The 22086-nt window shown below is 38.5% G+C and overlaps 2 protein-coding genes across 9 annotated transcripts in view; one reads left to right on the plus strand and one right to left on the minus strand.

Moving 5' to 3' along the window:
- Nucleotides 1–22086, minus strand: part of LOC6493267 (protein TANC2) — a 52207-nt gene that overhangs the window by 6635 nt on the left and 23486 nt on the right. For all 7 annotated transcript variants that reach the window (XM_044714888.1, XM_044714884.1, XM_044714883.1 and 4 more), the window contains 2 exons: nucleotides 12177–12359; nucleotides 10592–10731 (listed from right to left, as the gene is read on the minus strand). In XM_044714888.1, the coding sequence (XP_044570823.1) occupies nucleotides 10592–10731; nucleotides 12177–12359 (323 nt within the window). The remainder of the gene's footprint in view (nucleotides 1–10591; nucleotides 10732–12176; nucleotides 12360–22086) is intronic.
- LOC26514565 lies at nucleotides 15744–16170 on the plus strand. 2 transcript variants are annotated; one of them, XM_014910154.3, is made up of 2 exons: nucleotides 15744–15847; nucleotides 15899–16170. In XM_014910154.3, the coding sequence occupies exons 1-2, from the start codon at nucleotides 15778–15780 to the stop codon at nucleotides 16057–16059; spliced, it is 231 nt and encodes a 76-aa protein (XP_014765640.1). In that variant the 5' UTR covers nucleotides 15744–15777; the 3' UTR covers nucleotides 16060–16170. The 2 variants fall into 2 exon arrangements, with proteins under 2 accessions (XP_014765640.1, XP_032310584.1); XM_032454693.2 differs by having other exon boundaries at nucleotides 15756–15847; nucleotides 15903–16170.

The raw sequence follows: 22086 nt of genomic DNA on the forward strand, positions 1-22086 counted from the left end.
GTTCCGCCTTTATCTGGTCGTAATTAAGCTGCGGTTCGCTTTGGTCCGTTTCGATGCGCCATCGAACTCAGAGCAATCTCCTCCAGCTCTGGCCTGCCCCTCCCATTTCGGTATCGATCGGTAGAAAGGCTTTCTTTGGGATTTTAAAACTAGTTCGTAGCCCCTCACATCTTATCGATGTCGGCTTCCCGCGGTGGCGTTTTAATTGGCCCCATCACTTTGATTAAGTTGTACGGACACGCGGACAAATGGACACGCGGACACACGGACACGGCGCACGAGTGCCTTGCTTCGGAAAATAATTAACAAATTATGGCTGCCATACATGGGGGCCGTGGAAAATTTGAAAATTGAAAAAAAATCACATCTCCAAAGGTGATTTTCACTTTTCCCGCTTTGTGCAATTTGTCGGCGTGTCTCGGGCTCTACTCTTGGAAGAGAAAGAAAGGGGAGTGTTGCATTGGCTACCGTAAAAAATAAAGTTTACAACAAAAAGTGCAATAAAATTTGCACTATGCTATTGGAGATGATCGAAGATATAAAGAGGCTGAAAACAGGATGCCATTTAATAGCGTCATTTGTTAAGGAGCACGGGTCTTTGACCATTACATGTTACTTACTATTATGAGATACTTATTATTATAAGATTAAAGCTACCTATAATATTGTAGATACTTTTGTACCCAACCCTTTGTTTGGCGGTAAACCCATTTTAAATTCCTGACAAATTATAATCGTGAGAACACACCGAAATACTTTTGCAACAGAAAACAAATCATTTTTTGAAAACTTATAAACTGTCAACTATACCGGCTGAACTTTAACCGCTCCCCCAGCTCTACAGTGGAAAAAACAAATGAGCAGAACGAGCCAATTGACCGAATAGTCGGTGCCGAAACTATATCGGTCATAAAACTGCAAAATCCGAACCGGATCGGAACGGAACGGTGCCCCAAGGGGAGTCTCGTTGCATATTGGAGGCGCAGGTGTAATAAAGCCAGCTGCCAAAAGGCAGTGAACAAAAAAGAGCTCAGTATAGTAATTGTAATATGACAAACCCGCATTAATTTGCTCACAAAAACTGAAACGAAACCGAAAACTGAGAAGCTGGAATAAAAAAAACAAAAAGCCAAGAGACCGAAAATGTTCCGAGACGCAGGCAATGAATGCAATTACTGCACCAGAATTTAATGACCAACCGAAGCTGGCAACAAGATTAATGGTTCATTCAAGAATTCGATTTTCGGCCAACAACAACAGCAGGTTCCTATCAAAGCCCAGGTATTTTTTTGTTTTTGGTTCTTTTTTAAATTATGAAAAATAAAATATACATCTCATGTTTGGCTGCGGGGCGTTTGAAAGAACAGCAACGATAACAACTGCGTCACAGATATTTGCCGTCCCAGACATTGTGACACCAGCAACTTCAATAGCAACACGGCAACAGCAACACAGCAACACAGCAACAGCAACCGAAATTGCAACTCGACTCGTTTTGGCCATTTCCATTAGGGTGTGGGCCTAGACAACTGGCTGGTTGGCTTACTGGCTAGCTGGCTGGTTAAATCAAATGATATTTCAACAACAGTTGCCTGTGTTGAAAAATAATTGTTTAAATGTCATAAAATAAACAACATAACCCAGCGGAGGGTCAGCAAGTGTGCGGGATTAGAGGCCTGAGAAAATTGCATTAGAAAATCAGGTATATTGAAATGAAATTTAATTAAAATATGAAAAGTCATTAACTCAAACGGTAAGTTATTGAAAGGCTTTAGAACCTAATAACATTAAGAATTGCATGATCACCATTGCTACTCTTAGCTCTTGGCTTACTTTGCAATAGAATATTTAGAACTATATGATACCCGTTACTACCCCCACTTCACAAGTGCATTTTTTAGATATTTCTCTCTGACTTTTTGAGAAAATAAATATACCTTTAAAACCAAGTTCTCAAAGAATTCGATGATAAACCTTGAAACAATTACAAAAGTACACTCACATACATCCATTCATCCACGACAAATGTCTATGATCACGAATTGCAGAATATTTTCAAGTATCATTTTAGTTTGAATCATTAGCAAATCGCATGCAAATGCTTTTGTGCTGGCATTTCAAAAGCCGCCACTAAAAATCGCCCACTTTGCGTCTAATGGATATCGTCGCGCTCGTTGGCGGTTCAAAAATGGCCCATAAACTCAAGTAATCCTAGCCCATGGAGAATACAAAAATCTTGAGTTGGTTTTTTGGGAGCATTTGGCTAATGCCTGCTCCAGCTCAAACGATTACCAGATTGCCAAATTTCGTGGCTTGCCTCGGCTTCAATTCAAAACATATTTCTTGTATTGTAATCATGGCAGAATGTTCGGCTCAGACCGAGGTGTTGCCTTAAATGGGTTTTCATTGTCCGGGCCGGGTCACTTGAGTGGAGTGCATTGAAATCCGAGCCAAAGCAAACAACTTAATGCAAAGTTATTTCGGCTCTTAAATTGTTTAATTAAGATTTTGCATAAGACTGTGTACTGGGCATACAACATTATAATATGAACACTCGGATCTACAATTTGGTCGACGGTAGCTCTCGAATTTCTTTACTTAACTTTGATCAACAAAAAGGTAAAGACAAAAAATTAATCAATTGAATAAACAAATCAAAAGCCGAGACCGAGAGCCGATAGCCGAGATAAAGTTGTTGGGTGGAAAACATGTCAGCATGTGACTGGAAAATTCCGACAATTGCCGCCGAATTGAGTGAGAAATTAAAGACTGCAACTGCAACTCTACATGACCATAATTAATTGACAAGCTGGGGGGATTTGCGGTTAACCAGTGCCAATATAAATCAATGCCCGGAGCTCGGCATTGGAATAGGAAAATTCACGCAGAGTTTTCTCTAGTGAGAAAAATTAATGCATTTACTTAACGATCGATAAATCGAGTGGAAAAAAAGCCGCCCGACGACAACCGAATTGCGCAAAAATATTATGACCATCGCCATGTGGCATATATCAAAGGCCTCCGCTTTTGGCGGACTCTGGGCCACGATAATCCAGTCAGTAGTCCCCACTCCATAGTCAGCAAGATCAACAAGGCCCGAACACAAGACCTGAGAAATTGTTTCTCAACATGCAAATGCCGTGCGGTTTATTTGAGGAAGCGGCTCGCATGCCAAAAACCAAAGAGCCACAGAGCTAAATCCAAAAAACCGAAAAAAAAACTAAAAATCCCCAGATAGACCCCGGGTAAGATAGAGATATAGATGGACAGGGAGGGAGATAAGCGTGTGAGATATAGAGAGACACAACAGAGTTAGCCAGCCAGCCACCTGAGTCGGTGAAATGGGTGAGAAAATATATTCATATGCCAGTATGGTAAAAATGCAAATGCATTTGCCAAGCTCGGCCAGGCGAAATTAAGTTGTTATTTGCCCGGCTCATTTATTTATGGCATTTCGAAAGTTGACAATCCTTTCGCTATCTGTCATCCGACCCATCCGATACTCTCATCCAGCTACCCGTCTTGGACTATGGATTGCAAATTGAGTTTCCCATTAGCTTATTGTAGCCTGGCTTTCATGTGAAACGACTCAGAATAAGATAATGGTCCCAAGTCGATGGTCTCCCATCCCACAGCGAAAACGATTCTCTCCCTAGGTGCCAAACTCATTACCTGGAGAGCTGGCTGACTTTCCACAAAAGCCCATAAAACTGATAACTGCCTGGGAGAAGGCATTCACAAATCATAAAAGTAAATAAAAGTAGAGTTAAAGCTCGGACAAGAGCACATAATAAAGAATTCCCAAAAATGTGTATGCTGAAAAAATCAACAAACGATTTTAATGGTGGTTTTTGAAACTATAAAAATTGTTTTTTTAACTGCTTTGGGTTTGAAATTTAATGCATTTATGGGGTATTTACGAAAAAGTGATTCTTGTGTGTAAATAGTTAAAATATTTTGATGAGTACCGGTTATGAGTATTGAGAAAATACTTTTCAAAACAACATTTTGAAACATTATTTTTTGGATAACATTTAAAATAATAAATAGCATAAGAAAAATGTATTGAAACAAAAATGTTGTTACATACTTAGTCTTGACATTTCCAGAATAATTTATTTTAATCACAAAAATCATACTTCAACTTTCTTTCAGTGCCTGATTCAATAATTTTCTATCGTCTGGGAAAAGCTCGAAACAGGGGCTCTCTTAATTAAGTTAGAGTTCGGCTTAGAGTGCCATCGCCTGGGATTGGATTGATTGGGGCATGAAGGTGTTTGTCGAGACCCCAACACCTCACGCATCTTCAATTTGGCGGTCGGTTATTGATTTCTGGGAAAGTGAAATGCACTTTTGTGCGGTTCAGTTGGGTTTGGCGCGGCCACTCGAAGAAGACGACGAGGCGACGTTAACGTAACGAGAACCAGAGCTGGACGATCATAAAATGCAATGCACTTGGCTTTCTAATAATGCCATGGCCAATAGCTCAGGTCGGTACATTTATGACCCGGCTGAGTGACTGCATTTCCCATCCCCAGCCCCATCAGAGTGTGAAACGTGCTCGGCATGCTGAATGGTAATGGAAATGCAGATGAAAATGCATGTGTACCAAGCAGGCACTACGGCAAACATGGGAGTACTATCCACCTCCATTTTCCTCCACCAGGCGGTTAAATACTTGACTTGAGCCGCGACTTAGTTGAGCGTAAATAATCTGGAGGAGATGCCGTGGAGCTGTTGACTTGTAGGTCAGGTGGAATGAAGCTTTCGTCACGCTCAAGTCGAGTAAAAGTCAACTTATGCTACATTTAGGAGAAGGTGTGTAAGGTTAATAAATTTATGGGAAAATAGAATTGAGTAAAAATTTCAAGACTTGTGTTACACTTATGCAACTTAACACCGCATTTTCAAAAATATAATTAGCAGTATTTTGGGTAAACAAACCACGGAAACTTTTACACCTCTGTGCCAGAAAAATCCGGAAATGAATAATACCAAAGCCCTTGGATTTTTGGATTTTATTTACTTTTGGCCCGAGCTTAGAAAGTGAAAACTGAGTGCCATGATCCAAGCCAAATTATCCAATTGAAAGGGCCAAGTCGATGGGGAGCGTTAATTTCAGTTCGTGCCTCACACTTTTGAAAGCTATTTTTCGGTAGAAAAGTGTTTTTATTGTCGACATATTTGAAATCAATTAAATATTATAATATTTGTTGGCTTAATGAGCAGAAAATGAGGAAGTATTATCTTTGATTCCCCTGGATTTCTTTCTGTGTAACTCTCATAAAACTCTCATGTAATGTTTCGTCTTTATTTTCTCTGCATATTATGCAAATTTTGTGGCTCTTGTGGCCATTTCTCCATCGTTTCATCTGCTTTCAGCCAAAAGTGTCTGCATGTTTTATCACTTTTCGCACAGTCCCTGCCATCTTGGCCATAATCTGCCAAGCCACTCAAATTAATTTCAGTCAAAAGCATTGCCCTGCCCTGCCCTTGGGTTCATTGAGTTGGGTTTTGGATTTTGGCTTGATTTTTGGCTCTTGGCGTTGGCTTTGGGTAGAGGTGTGTTTTATCTGCCAAGCTCTTTCTTCGCCGCGGCTTAATGATTAATTTGGATACATGTATGTTTTATATTTCGCATTTATTGTGCTTCTCTTTCAAGACATCTTGTAAGGGACAATGTAGCTCATATTTCTGCTGACAAGCCAGCTCATGTCCCCCCCACCCAATCCCTTTTTTGGGATGGCAACTTTCTTTCCATTTATCATGGTAACAGAAATCCAACTCGGGCTTTTGTTTTAAGCCCGTTAATTGCACTCTCCTGGCAGGCCTTAATTTACTCGTTGGCCAAATTGAAATTTGGGCCAATAACGATAAGCCGTGTAATTTGTTTTAATCTCGAATATGTCTAGTGATGTGGGTACTTTTGATTTTTAGTTTATTCGGACTTTAATTATAAGCCAGCTGAAGTCGAAACTGAGTTAATTTGATGTGGGTGTGTTTGGATTTTTATCAGAATTGGTTCATAAGTTATGATTTACCATTAATTTAAAATGGCATGTGAACGGTTTCTTTTCATTTATTTTAATTTCAGTTTTAATAACTGGCTTGCTTAAACTATTATGCCACACACAGAGGAATGAGGAATTTATTTATGAAGTACTCTGTATATAAGGAAGATCTTGAACCTTCCAGTGAACTATACCATGTCGTTTAAATGTCACAGAGGCGGCTAATGAACATTTTCTCAGTATTTATTAAATAATTCACGTTTATTAGCTAGCAGCCCACAAATAACTCCAGAGACTCATTTGCATTTTGCAAGCTAAAGTGGTCAGTATTCAGTGTTTGTACACACTAGTAGCTCGACTTGAAGGCAATTAGCAAGTCATAGAAGTGGCCTTTGCATTGCCCCTTCGGCCATTTTCCATTACTCCACTCGAAAAAATGGAAAATTCTCCTTTTCAGACAGACAGCCTTAATTATAGTCTAATTTTGATGAAAGATATATTGAGAAAATTGATAAATCGTCGGTGGTTGTGCTAATGAGAGGGCTCCACCGGCAGGTGGCGCTCCAAGTGTGCGAGTGTGCGCTGTTTTTGTCGCCCGCGAGTTCAATGACGCGTTTGTTGCTTTGTTTGTTGCAATCGTGATCAATAGACAAAGTGAATGGTCAGAGACGAGGAGGAGGCACATAATCAGTCGCTTGTTCAACATCGGATTATGATACTAAATGATATGTTGGCTATGGCCATTTTCAATGTGCATTTAAGCCTGATTGCAGTTATTGTGTTTGTGGCTGTGGCAATTAAGTCAATGATTGTTAAGTGAGCGAAAGTCTAAATGAGTGGCAACTAATTGTATAATTCTAGCAAAGCATATTGATTAAGGCAAGAACTTTGTTGGCTTGATTGGGTTTCAGTTATAAATAACAATTAATAACTTCCGGGAAGGAAGTTTAGAAAAGTTTCCAAGAACTGAACTAACAGAACTATGGATACCCGGTACTACAGCCCCTTTTGAATTCTACAACTACTGGGTATGAATATTTTTCTATAAAGCTTCAGAATAAATCAGACTAAACTTCCTGGGTCACACCTTCTTCAAAGTTGAACCCATGAATATTCGCACACATGTCGTTTATAAATTAATGCCAATCGAAAGTCACCACAATCGGTAATGAATAATTGCACAGCAGGCAGCCAAGTCAGCCCAGTCAGTCGTACAGAAAAAACAAACCCAAAGATGTCTCACAATCGGAATCAGTTCGAGATACTTATACGAGATGCAAGCAAGGTTTCTGGGCAGGTGTCGCACTCACCTGGTCGCATAAATCGCTTGTGAAATCGTTAAAAAAAAAAACGAAAAAGCGAAAACGAGTGGCAGAGCTAATGATACACGGCAACTGCCACACATCCATCCAATCGAATACCAATTACAATGCTTGACATTCCTCAGAGTAAGAGATACATACTCCAAGGTGCTCTATTGCTCCATTTGATTGATTACCTTCCGCGACATATCTGCTTGGCTTTTATTTAATTTTTTTTTCGTAGCTTTTAGCTAATCATTAATACGTGATGCTATCGAAATAGTGGATAATTAACGCCATATTTGTTGCAAGCACTGGACAATTAGACGAGGCACAGACCAAAAGCAACAAAATAAATTGCATGATAGATAAAAATCGCGCCTTGCATTTGGTTAATGGTTGCAGAAAAAATAGCTTGCAAGTCGCTTGTCGGTCTCAGCTTTATTTGGCGCTTTTAATGCAAACTATTTCGCATTTGAATCAAAGGCATTTTCCAACTTGATTTGTCGCCTGTGCATGTCAATCACAAATCTTTACACAAACAACTATGAGCAACATAATAGTTACAATTAAAAAAAATGGTAACCCTTATAAAAACTCCTATAAATCTACCCAGATCTGTATTGTTTTTTGTGCAACTTGTAACACGATTTCCAAACGATAATTAGACGTAGACCCCTCTACCAGCCTGCCACTTAATCTAATGACAGTTCTCGCCAATATCCAAGCTCCATCCCGGACCGATCAACTCCAGTCGGCAATTGCCTAAACGACTTCTGGTTTGGCTCAGATAGATAGATAGTTATGTAAAGTGCTCCTTGGCTACCACACGAGCAACTGACACACTTCCGACATATCGCAGCCATAACCATATCCATATAACCATATCCACGATAGAGAGAAATGGAAAATCAAGGCGGCTCTGCCACTTTTGCTCCAATTGTCGTTCAGAGATGGCCAAAAACAGAGTCGTCGATTCTTTTAGCCATAAACTCGATCCACAACAATTGTCGGCCATTGAGGAGCAAGTTTTCCAAATGCATCCAGCCAGTCAATCAACTGGCCATCTCGACTCATCCCAAAATCAAATCAAAACCATTCGAATCATATTAATCAGCCAGCGATTGTAAAAGGAAACTTTCTTTCTATGGCGTCTGTTGGAGAGCTTCGAGGTGTCGAACATTTTATGCTTTTACGATCGTTGGGTGTTTTATGGATTTCTTGTTGATTTAATCAGAGCCGATACAAATAAGGGCTTTGTTTAATAAATAGTAGAGGAGAGCTAAATCAATTTGAATGTTTTAAGCACATAATCCTATTTCAAGCTAATAACATAGAGAAATTCAAATAAGCTTTCTATTACTTTCGCGAAAACTGCAATTCACATATTTTGACAATAATTATACATCAATTTACACGTCGGATTCGGGAGATCTCTCCCAGGGTATTGTTTGTCTAGCCTGTCCTTTTTGACTGTCGGATCAGAGTCCGCTAGTCCAAAATTTACATTCATGTCCATGTCATGTGTCCGAGTCACTTGGCACGTTTATGTTTCTTGTATGTACGTTTGCTTATGCTCGAGTATTAAAAACTCTTAAGTGAAATCCCATGTCACGTGTCAAAGAGCTGGCCAAAAAATACGACGAGTATCCGAGTACAAACTCAGCAAATCCGAAACCGAAAAACTGAAGCTCGTATAGAAATCAATTGAGAATCGCTATGAAATAAATACTTGAACGTTTGTAAATGTTTATAATAATGCTGCTGGAAATAAATTGATACACTGGGGGCAAAAATGTTTTTATTAACTTGAAAATAAAACTCAATATTCATAAATGTTTTCTCCGTTTTTAGAGTAAATCGCTTTCGGCCTGACTTAGAAAGCAGAAGACCCTGGACGTTGGCCGAGAGGCCTGAGGCGCTGTTCAGCCGCCTGAATGACCCAGTTTCCCTCCATCGCCATCGCATCGCCATCTCTCCATCTCCCCAGTCGGATCTCCATTTGGATCTCCATTCGCATCTCCAGTTCCAAGCTGGTCGTTCCCCTCCCAACTTGCAACTGTGGTATGCTGCCTGCTACCCGACTTCTTATGGTGGAAAAACAAACTGTCAGTTTAACCATTTGACAGTCGCTTTGAGATACACAATATGAGATACGGCCACGGTTCGAGTATCTCCAGCTACCAGAGACTATGGACTGCCTCCGCTGATGCGACTGCATCCTGCCAGACAAGCTATCTGGCACCGGCGATCTGCTCTAGCCTTCTTCCTCTTGATAGTCCCCCCTTGGATCCGTACAGATACCCCCTAGACTCCCCCTAGATACCCACTATTTTTTGGCTCCCAACGGCGCCCGACAATTGAAACTTTTGCGCCGTTTTGGCGTATTTAAAGTGACATTTGCTGACAGTCTGACGGCGATGATCCCGATGGATTCGAAAATGTTTGGTGAAGGAGGAGAGCAGGAGCTGGAGATGGAGTTGGAGCTGGAGCTGGAGCTGGAGGAGTATCAGTCTGAGATTCCTGTTGCAGTTGCTGATCGGATCAGTTTGGTTGAAAGAGTTATTGTCGTCATTGTTAAAGATAAATCAAATTAAATTAATTAAGAGGAAAGTGATGGTTAAGACTGAAGGTACTGTGACATAAAAGGTCACAATTCAGACATTTTTATTCCATTTATATTCAATTTAGTTTAAAAATTGTAACCTTTATAATATTTATTTTATCTAAGACTCTAAGCCTCTAAAAAGCATGGCCATACCTCCCAGAAAGAACATAACTTTTATTACCAAACCGATTCCCTATGCTAAGTAGAACAAATTGGTTCACACTCTGTGATGGCTTGATTAAAAGTAAATTAAACCGTTTTACGATCAAATTTTGGGAACTAATACTGGAGAGGTGTTCTGCCCACGGGTTTTCCCGCTTTCGAACGGGAACCCATCAGAAAATGTGTTGATAACCCAAAAATGTGGACAAAAGAGGCGCTTGGAAAGATGAGCGGAAATGGGAGTCGATTGAAGATGTCTAACAAAGCGTCGTTTTGGCCGAAAGTTACAAGAAAAAAAATAAAAAGATTTCTTTCTCTTTTCCATTCTTCTGCGGTGATTTCTTTCAGTCTTTTTTTCTCAAAGACCGCTCGCCACTTCCATTTCTTTGATGGCGTCGAGTCTCATCGTAATCAAGAGGCCATTAAGGTAAACACACTAAAGACGACGCCGAACCTAAACCGGAGGTGTGTGTATCCATGAGTACGAGTATCTTAGAGTACGCACTCACCTGCATGTAGCGCGCCAGTGCCGCGTTCCGCTGCGCATGCGATCTGAGCTGCGGCTGTGGCGATCCAAGCGGACTTACAATCGTCGACGTGGAGCCACCGATCCCGGTGTCATACCCCTGAGCGTTGGCGCCATCCACATCTGTGCCAAATAAAAAAAAAATATATAAATATATATGATAGCTGGAGAAAAAATATAAAAAAACGATGTAAGTAATCAAGTCAAGATGTGTTTACACAAACGCACTCGAGGAAAACGCAAAGCTTAATTGTGAAAAAAGAAAAGCATGTGTGTGTTTTTTGCAAAAAGTGGCACACATGCATGGCCCTTAGGGAAAAAGTTTTTCTAGATTTTCTCAATGGGTTAAAGGTTGTTGTTTTAGGCCAAGAAGTCACTGGGATATCTATAGAAATTTTTGACTTTGTTACTTGGTTTTTGTGAATAACAAAAGCTAGAAATTCAAAACCTTGTTTGCAATACTTTTATTAACTTTTAGTATCAGTTGACCTCTTTTATTTGACTGTAAAAGGTTGCCAAAATTTATCCAAGTGTATTGCATATATAACAAAGTCCGTGTCGTCCAAAAATCTCACATAATTATCCTATCTAAATACCGTAAAGCCAACTGGTTGAGGCAATTTCCATTCCACGAACCGTATCACTTAATTAGGTATGCAAATAAAGCAGAGCCCTGATCATAAATAAAGAGCCACCAGTCCCCTAGACTCCTCAGCCCCCTAGTGTCTTCTTGGCCAGCTCGTAAATTTCCCACAAAAGCCTAAAGGCCTACACAAGCAGGTGACACGATCGTGTACAATCGGCAGCTAATAAATCCAGTAGGCTGTTGGGCTTCTGGAATCGTGTCAGCAATGGGCTAAAGAGGTACATAACTTTCGGTTTTCATGGGCAAGTCCACAAAGTGACAGTGGGAGGGTTTCCTTGGCCGAATGCCCAAGCTCGATGATGATACCTTTGATTTTAAAAAGTTAACCGACAATACGAATTCTGAATGCAAAGCAATTTGTACCCAATTTGAATAATAATATTTTTTATATGTACATATATACATATGTATATATATATAATTTTTTTTTAATAAAAGAAGGTGAGTATGCCAGGAGCCAGGTATCATTTGCATTTGCAACTCGAAACGTCATTTGAGGAGGCTTAAGAAAGTGCTGGACTTGGCAAATGCTTGAGGATTTATTATTAGAGCCAAGAAGGAGGGTTCTTTAGGTTTTTTCTTAAAAATGTATGTTATGAGTACTATTTTAAGCCTTTGTTTTAAATTTTTCTATAGACATTACAATAAAAATTGTCTTTGGCTTTAATGGAATTTATGTGGCATTTTTGGCAGTCTGCATGTAACAAAATATCTGCCTCATATGGAATATCCGCAAGATATGCGAAAAAAGTGTGGAGATACAAAACATAACACAACTAAAATATTTGCAATAAGACTACAGTTTCCTTTCTCGACTAGGTGATACCTGGTACTCCCAAAAAGCTTATACTCTTAAACAAATATAAACTACAGAGTACTAAAAGATACTGAGAGAAAGAAAGATACAGATACTGGTACTCACCTTTCAGCGAACTGTTCATGCACATGGGACACTGATCGTTGCGGAACATACAGGAATAGCACCGTTCGTGGCCACAGGTGTCGATCAGTTTCCGTCTTTTGCCCTTGTCGAAGGATATGCGGCAGGAGGGGCAGACCGAGCCAGAGGCATCGTGTTCCAGGAGACGTCGAATGGACTGGAGATCTGCGAATGGAGATAGCCAAGGGGATACGAATGAATTAAGAGTCTGTAAACGGGTTAAGAAAAAAGCTAATGACTTGCAGCGTTTCGAAATGTTAATAAGAAAATTGCAAGCAGGTGTGGTTTTTAAGTTTAAATAGTTTTGTAATTCAAGAGAATTTTTATTGCAACTTTTCTTGCCCTTAAAAACTATTTTAATGAGCTGCATTTTGAGAGCAAAAATACTATTAATTTGAATGCCTTTCATGGCCTAATCTGATTGATTTAAAACTCCAAACGTTAAAAAAATAAAACGGTAACAGACTCAAATCTAAATACACAAATCTCGTTGCACTTGTTTTATGGCCACCGTTTGCATAAATTGTCTCTGTCAATTAAATCTCGTTTGTGCAACTGTCAATTGTCTTGGCATAAAAAGAGCTATCTGTTTAGATTTCTTTTCGTATTTGTTTGAATTTTTTGTTTGTATCTGAATGCCCCACCACCTGCTCTCCTCCTTTTGACTTTTTTTCCCTCCGAAACTCTGACCATTTAGTCGTCCAATCAGCGGAATTCTTGGCTCGAATGCACTTGGCTGGCCGGTAATTGATTTAATCTGTGCCGCCTGCCTCGTTGGTTTATTATTTCTATTAGCACTTTGTCTTTCTGTGTCAATATTATGTAAAAATGCTTGCCACCAATCGTCAGCATTTCCAATGGCCATTGCTTATTTATTTTTGTTTACAAATTTGCAACGAAAAATTGCTGACAACTGAAAGCTAATGGGTAAAAGCAAAAATCAATGGAAAAATGTATATACCTTATGATTCCAAGAAGTTGTGTTTTGCGTTTTAAATTCCCAAGAACTTATAACCTTTTAAGAGAAGCTAAAATTGCGGTTTACAATGAAATTTTACTCTTTTTGATCTGGAAGCAACATTTTTGCATATGACGAACCCTAATTAAGTGTGCAGTTTGTGGATGTCAGTTGCAGTTTGCCACAAGCAACCCCTACATCAATTTCGCCATCCCAGAGCAATGTTTCCCTCGCTTTTTGTGGCATCTGCTGCTGTTGCTGCTGCTGCGCCTGCGCACACGACATGCCACCGGCAATTTCTGCCGGCAGTTGACATTTTCTGCAATATGTAAATTGCCTTTTGTCTTTTTTTTGTTTTTTAAACAAATGTCAGGCCGGCGCACTTGTTGATTGTCCGTCCCGTCCAGAGCAGAAAACAGAAAACAGTTGTTCACAAATTATGCCATGTGCTGTTCCAGAAAGGGTAGAAAAATGTGGATGGTCAGGTCTAGGGATGGCCTAGGGATTATTAAGTTTTTATTTTATTTCTTCCAAGAATAGCTACAGTTTCCGGTAAAAGGAAGTACTAGTCAGAATATGCAAATATATGCTAAACATCTTTCAGAAAAACAAATACAAAGGTAACCGCCTAACACTTGAAGCCAAGAAAGCTAGCAAAGAATTCTCATCTCTGGAAGAGATTCCCTATCCGGTTGCATCATCCAACGCAAAACTTAAGCCATGAAGTTCAAAGATAATCCATGTGGGCTGGAAACATTGGAGGGTAAGTCCTCCACCTCCTTATTCCTTTGCCACTCCAGACTCTGGCAGCTGCTCCGACCCACGCGGCTGAAATATCAAACTGCAGTTTTTGATTTGCAATAAATAAGCGGGCAAATGTTTGCCTATGTGTTTGTCAAGTGGGCATGAATGGCTCTGGCTTTACCTTTCGATATGGTAATGGAATTGGAAATGGAAGTTGGAGTTGGCTTCGAAGTCGAAGCCCATGCGCTTGTAATCCACTTTACCCAACCAACCGGACGTGATTCTCGTTGGTGGTTTGTCGTTCTCTTCCATTTGAAATCCCCCTTGAAAAAGGAATTGGCTGGCTTTGGCTTTCCTGGCATTTGTACTTATGCAATATCGATAAAGTGTTATCGCAAAGTTCGAGCCAAGTCACCTGCTGAACATAATGATTTGTTGGCTGTCCTCCCAGGTAACCATTTTTGATGTGGGCACTGGGACAGCGACATCTCAGAGATGTTTTGGGAATCATCGATAAAAGAATGCATGCGACTCTTAAAGCTTGTAGGCTTTGATGTGATATGGAAGTACATAACATTGAGAATGGCCATCATAAATGTATTTTTAATTGTGGTGGGAAAAAGGTGTAACTTCTTTATCTTTCTCTCAATTGTTCTTTTTTTTTAATATAATTTATATATATTTTTCCTGTTGCTCTCCAGGAATTAATGACTTCCTGTGCAGAATAAGAACAAGTTAACAATTCCCACCAGCTGCAATTTCCTAGACTTCCTGCGTCCTTCAAAGCCGGTTCGCTGAATGTACTTTAATCTAATAAACAAGCGTGGGCTGACACAAAGTACTTAATTATATTAACATTTACATTTTTATGTGCATGTAAGGAGCTTAGACACGCACCTTGTTTTATGGAGCGTGGAAATTTACTTAATTTCATGGATCTTAAGCCAATTAATTGCGTGGATGCGATATTGCAGTTCTTGGTTCATGAATTATGGCCAAACTTATAGAAGCAGCTCTATGAATTCAATAAAATGAATAAAACTAACGTAAAGCTACTAAATTTAAATTGTAAAATTATCCAAGGGTTTGCTTCTTTTTTAGTTTTCCCCCGTTTTTTGACGCATTTGCCGAGGCTCAATTTTGTGTTTTCTGTTCATTAGATTTATTCAACTTGCGGTCTGCGTTAAATTGATTTGAATTTTCCACTGCATTTTCCTCTCGGTCTCTCGCCTTCGATGGTTTAATGCCAGTTTGTTGGGTTGCAAGTTTGCTGGGTTGTTGTGTTGCTGGGTTGTCAGTTGCCGGTTGCCAGTTGCCGGTTTGCCCCCTCAAAAAGCTTCCAAGTCGCCACCGGTTGCATGTGGGCGTTTTATTTCAGTTAAATTGGCAAACCACACTGCGGTCGCTTGGATCGTACTACTATATACATTTATATTCCTACAAATATCCCCAAACATACATACACATATGTAATTTGTGTGGGCGAGTATCTGCGTGACTGCATCTGTCGGCGCATATGTGTTTGGCACTTGTTTTCCTTTATGTAATTTCTTTGCAAATTATTTTCTTAATACCCCAACATGGGTCTAATTCAATTTGTGGCTTTCCCTCTAACTTCCCAGAAGAATTCCCAGAGGAATGCGGAATGATGATGATAGACCCATGGAGACCTAAGCCACAAATTCAAATTTCTTAAATTGGTTTGAGGAATGCACAAAAAAGTTCTCAGGGAAATGTGGGAAACAAAGGGTCGAGGAACAATGTAAGTGACATTAAAATTATAATTAAACTAATCACCTTATCAAATTCTATTAGTAACTATTAGTTACACTTGTTTATTTTAGTTTAGACTTGTTAGTTCCTTGGGTGGAACCTAAAAACATGATTGATAAATGTGTTTTATTTGTATTCATAGTTTTTCTTATCACCGCAGACTTTTACTTTCTCCAAGGTATGTCCATAAATTTTACAAAAATATTTTTCTAAAAACTATCCTATTAAGATAGTGGTGGTATTTGTGTTGATGAAAACTGGAAAAATGACACAGTCTGGAATGTAAATTGCATCGAATGGATGTTAATCAAAGATGGCGAAAAAGATGTCTGCGTGTTGCCTTGGAGATGCTGCCCCACCGCGCATTATGAGAAGAGTATATCATACTAAGGGTTAAGCTCTAAATAATAGACCCTTTATCTAATCTTTGCAAAGTGTGAATAATTAAAAAAACTAGTTTCAAATTTTATGATCAATAAAAGATAATATAGTCAAAACAAAGACACGAGCTGATCTCACACTCGAATCAAAGTTACAAACTTGGCAAGGGCATAAAGTTTTAGTGTTGAACTAGAAAAAATATACATATATCCATGAAATGAATACAAATTAAATAAACTCTAAAAATAGATTCAACAAGTAGTTGGGGAAAGAGTAACACAATTTAAAAATAAAAGCAAAAGTACTTTTTCTATTTCAAATACTTTTTGGATCACTTTTTAAGGGTAGGTCATGGCTATTCTAAATAGGTTTTTTTCTCTTTTTTTGGATTTTGATTGGACAGCTCAGGGTTAAATGGACAAATGATTGACCCACCGGGTGGTGCTGGTCAGGGAATAACGCTCCCATCGAACTCTTATAAAAGTGCGTATTCATTACATTTGATTGACAGTCGAGTGAGTTCCAGGCCCAGACAGAACCAATTCATGGCACCCAACGGACCATGGACCATTTACCAGCACCACCGCCACAATCGACAGCTATTTCTAGCCACAATTACACTTACAAAAAAAAAGAATTTTTTATACAAAAATCCATCCATTGCAAAATGAACTCCACTGACATGGAACATTTCCTCTCCATTGCTGCCATTTTCCATTGTTAACAAAAATGGCTTTGACTTTGGCTTTGTTTTTGTTTTCGATTTTTGTTTTGTTTATGTTTAATTGCTTTTTAACATAAATTTTATATTGTTGCATTTGAAATTTTGATTATTTTGAAGGGCTTTATTCCGATAAAATATTTTCAAGTTCACTGAGTGGGCGAAAAGTTTAGTTTTTTGTAGTTTATTACACGATTTTTTGGCTTTTGTTGTTTATAAATTTTTTGCGTGGGTCATGGTTGGTATTGTTGCTATAATTCGAGTCTGAGTATAGTGTTTGTCATCGTGGTTTTTTAGTGAGTCAGCTTCCCGACGAATCGGAAGTGATTATGCAGGTATTTCCATGCAATGAAATTTGCATTATGTGTCACTTTTTTCAGGAATGAACCAATTAGAAAGTCTCAGTTTGGGGTTAAAAAAACAGGGGTTTTGTGTTCAGTTCTTTTCAAAATAATATGAGGTCAAACCATCCAAAGAACACAAAAAAGGGCTGTGAAGAAAAGTAGGCAGGTGTCTTTCCAAAAAAACCAAGAATAACAAATCAAATTAAGCGCGAAATTGGTTTTTGTGTTACTTTTTCTCAACTTTGTTTTTTTTCGAAAGGCTGGGCCACAAAATTGTTAAGAAATCTCTGAAACAAACTGTTAAATGTGTCATAAAACCGCGAGAGCTGTCCGGCTGAATGAGTGGCCAACAAATCGGAGACCATAAATAACCCAAATGGCCATTCGAATGGCAAATTTCGTGAGATTCTGCACTTTGATGCGCTCTCCTGCAGTTCGTGAAAACGTGAGCCAAGAAGAGTTACCTAAGCGTAGCCTATGGCCATCTTTTTTTTTTTTGCATTTTGGCAATAGTAGAGGGCCTACATCAGAGGGCCAGGAAGGGGGTACGAAAAATCTGGCTAAGAAACGCCTGGAATATGCGAGGCGTTTCCAACAAGACCGCATTGGATCACTGCACCGATAGTTTGGCTCACTTTTCTGCGAAAAAAGCTTACAGGAAGTAACATACATAAATATTTAAATAAATGTTACTACAACTACCAATATAAAACGTTTTATTAATGTAAAGAATCCTATCGATTTCTGTCGAGGACCCACTTGACCCCCTTTTAAAATCAAAATCAATCCTTGAAACTTTAATCCTTGAAGGCCCCTTGAGATGGCTATATCTTTGCCAATAATGATCAGATTCTTGTGCGGAATACCTTAAACGATTTGTAGATAGATTCTCCACCAATCTGCATCAAAATCTAGGAACGAATTATTTTTTAGATTTTTTCGAAATTTTCCTAGGGGGTCCCCTTACAACTTTAGGAACCTGCAGGATGTGACAGTATGGCCCCTAGAGAAGGTTATACCTTCGCCAATAATGATCAGATTCTTGAGCGGAATACGTTAAACGATTTGTAGGTAGTTTCTCCATCAATCTGCATCAAAATGTGGAAACGAATTATTTTTTAGATTTTTTCGAAATTTTCCTAGGGGGTCGCCTTAAAACTTTGCGAAACTGCAGGATGTGACAGTATGGCCAAAGGAGAAGGCTATATCTTCGCCAATAATGATGAGATTCTTGAGGGGATACCTGTAACGATGTGCTGATTAAACAAACAGCTAAATTTTAACTTGTTTTTTCTTTATAAACTTTTTTGTTTTGGCACCATGGCAATAAAATAATTTTATGTAATAAATATGCACATATAAAGTTTGTCAAAATTTATGGCTCAAAAGAAACCGATATATGGTTTTATTATAGACATCTTTTCCATATTACATTTTTTTTATTTTATCTCAATTTTAACATTGACCCATTTTCCCGGAAAGGCAACAAGTTAAGGCCATATGTGTGATGTACGGTATTAAAAAAAACACCAACTCAAAGAGATCGCCGATTTCGTCGGTGAAATGTCTCCATTAGTCAAAAGCAAATCAAATACATTAATTAATATTTATGGCACTTCACAGAAAATTGTGCGACACATGCAAATGTGTGTCAAGCCGGCTTGTGATTTGGCTCTCGGCCGGAAATTTGCCAACACACGCGGCACGCAAAATCACGCAGAAAAAAATGGCAAATAAAAAACTGAAAAAAAATATCACCCAAAACGAATAAATCAAATGCCACTTCCGCTGGATGTGTGGGCAGTAAGTAGTATTTCCATGGCGAGCCGAATGAAAAGTGACAATTTCATTGTGGAAGACGACGGCCCCCAGAAAAAATGAACAAAAAATTGCAGACAAGTCACCCAATGCCGCGGGATTTCGATATTTCGTACTTGTAAACAATTTTTGCTCATTTCGTGATTTTTTTGTGGGTTTCTTTGAGTGCAATTTGGGTGGAATGCCCACGCATTACTATTGGCCCAGACATGCTGGCCACCTCTCGAGTATTCGAGTATATTCATTCACTTCGAATACGCCCAAGCTGCAGTCACAGCTGATTCATTCACGCCGATCATTCATTCAAGTTTCTCATTCACGAGACACTTTTGACAAACTGTTTCTTGTTTTTTTCTTTCTTTGGAAGTTTTGTTAGATTTTGTGGGTCGTCTTGGTCCATAAGATCAGTGACCATAATTGGCAGCAACCATCGATCAGTCGCCTTAATAATGCGGGCTTGTAGGTTGCATTCGGCCAGAAAAGTTACCAAAGATTTAGTGCATTTAGCTTTTTATGCTTTTTTCGGCTGAGACACAATTTGTTAAGGCTATAATCACTTTTATTATGCGGGTTTCAACGACCCGGAACAGGTGAGAAAAATCAAATAAATCTTTCATTATTCAAAGGAAAAATTATGAAGAATATATCGAGTATCTAAAGTTAAAACTTTTTCATAAATCCCAAAAAAATCAAATAAATTAAAGCTTACTTTCCATAAACAAAATACCTCAACACCGAAGCGACCTTGGATCATTAGTTTTAAACTTAATCAGTTGACTAAAATGCATAATTATGCATTTGAATTCCTATATGCCTTTAAGCTTTTTTCCCATTGGGTTGAAATTAATTAATAGAAATTAATTGGTTAATTTGGAAACGAATTTCTTTGCTACAAAAACAAAAGCCGCCCAAATTAGCATCCCATTTTTATCGAAAACGTATTAATTTTCTAGTTTTACGAAATAGAAAAAACTTCTTCAAGTTTTAACAGGTAAAAATAGGAAAAATGTATTAAATACAATTCGTTGAACTTCTTCAGACTCCCTTTGTTTATCTATAAATCTTTTAGAAATTTGCCTTGCTAATGTGTTTTGCAACATAAATTCACGATGCTATCTTAATTGTTTATAGAAGCTCTTAATGTGCTAAAATTAATTTTGGGTATGACACAACAAAAAAAGGTTCAAAAGTTTGTCAATATTTGCTTGACTATTTTAGATAAAATCTTTTTTCTAATGAAATTATGGCAAAAGTTTGTAGGCAAATTAATTTTTTTCCTCGGAAGTTAAAATATTTTGATGTCTTTAGAAATGAAGTAGCATTTTCTTATCCTCTCCATCTATATTCATCAATATTATTATATTTAATTTTATGGTTATTTTATCTAAAGTGCCCTTCGGCACAAGCCATATTTGGCTTCCATAATTTGTTAAAACAATATTTCTGTTTTGGTTGTCAAATATTGTTGGCGACATTAGCACATCATTAGTGGGGGATTTGCTGTTGGTTCTTGAGAAGATTTTTCATGGGATTCTGGTTATAGCCACTGATCTTAGATCAGCCAGACCAGCAGTGGCTTTTTGGCCACCTTTGGTCCATTATGCTAATGGGCCAAAAGCGGCTTAGCGGTCCCCTTGGCAGTGGCAGTTGTGGCAGAAGTTGAAAACAAATTATAAAATATTTCTCTTGGGCATAAATCTGCATAAATTATGGGAATGGATTGACAAGTTTTCAGCATTTGTCTGGCGCGTTACGCGACGCCATCGATGGCTATCTTGCCCCAAAAAGAAAAAAACAAAAAGCAGGCTTTTACAAATGAGGATGATGGCCAGCTCGTGTGGGCGCCACATAAAGGGGCAAGATGATGATGATGACGATAAAACTTGATGCCCCTTCCCTGATTCCCTCTCTGGTGTTTATAATGTGTGTAAGATTTAATTTCCACTTCGATCTATTGCCGTTTAGGGCACTTTCTCAGCCCCGTTCTGACCATCATTAATCATTAATTTCTATCCATGGGCGTGGCTGGTAAATATTTTGACCAATATTTTGTACCAGTTTTTCATTTTTGTTTTCGGCTTTTAAGTTTTTTTTTTGTAGTTTCTGAATTTTTAATTTGGTGTAAATAGAGCGTGTGATTGGCGTCGGAATGGGTTTCAAGTTTTTGTTTTACTTCTGTGTGCGTTTGGCTTCAAATTAAATTTTTAATGCCTTTTGATTGATTGATTTCGTTTTTTATTATTTAAAAGAATCTCGAAAGAATCCGCCGGCAACAGGGGTGTGTGGAACGGAATATTCCTTTTGTGAAATCAATACCCCATCTGGTGTATTCGGTTACAGAGTTTGTAATTGTTTGATTGGCAGATTGAATTGGTCTCGTTGGCGAAAAAAATAAAAGTCAAATTGATAAAGTCAATAAAAATAATTTGGAGAAGTATTCTTAGCTGTCATTGTTTTAAATGAGTCATCAATTGGGCAATGAACTTGGCTTGGAGATCAATCAGTTTGCTTCTAAGGAGACTCAATAGAATTTTGTAATATTATAACCACAACCTATTTGATTAATGGAGCAGCAAGTGAACAAGTTCTATGAATCCAACACCCAAACCCAGCAAGCAGATTAACTTCAGATTATAGACAAACATGATCAGTAAGTATGCGAAGAGGCAGAAGAAGAGGCCCCATATCAAGTGCCTAGTGTTACTCAATAGGTCGCAGGTATTTATGACTCTGAATGGATGACAAAACCAGTGTAAGCTCCATGTGGGGTAGGCCCCGCCCTGTCCCAGCCCCCCAACCGCTTAGATACTTGGGCAATTTGCCATGCTCTTTAGAGTGTATCAAATTCAGAAAAAATCAACTTAAACCAAGCTACAAATTGCCGTCAAAAACGTGATCGAGTTGACATTGAAATGTTGTTTTGTTGGGCAAACAGACATGGAAAACTTAATACACAATCGCACTCCACGAAATCAACTATTCCATAATGAACTAAACAGAATTGAGAACAATTTCAATTGATAATGAAAATACACAATTATGAGTTCAAATGATTTAACCCCACGAAAAAAATATGCGTCTCACAATTGGATTTAGTTTCTTATTTTTTGGAGGGGAGACAAAGTATTACATTTACATTTCAGCTTATTTCTA

The sequence above is a fragment of the Drosophila ananassae genome, chromosome 2R (assembly GCF_017639315.1).
Source record: "Drosophila ananassae strain 14024-0371.13 chromosome 2R, ASM1763931v2, whole genome shotgun sequence".
Taxonomy (NCBI): domain Eukaryota; kingdom Metazoa; phylum Arthropoda; class Insecta; order Diptera; family Drosophilidae; genus Drosophila; species Drosophila ananassae.

Coding starts and splice junctions, on each gene's coding strand:
- LOC26514565 (XM_014910154.3), top strand. CDS start 15,778: ATGATTGATAAATGTGTTTTATTTGTATTCATAGTTTTTCTTATCACC. Junction 15,848..15,898: donor AGACTTTTACTTTCTCCAAG/GTATGTCCATAA, acceptor TATCCTATTAAG/ATAGTGGTGGTATTTGTGTT.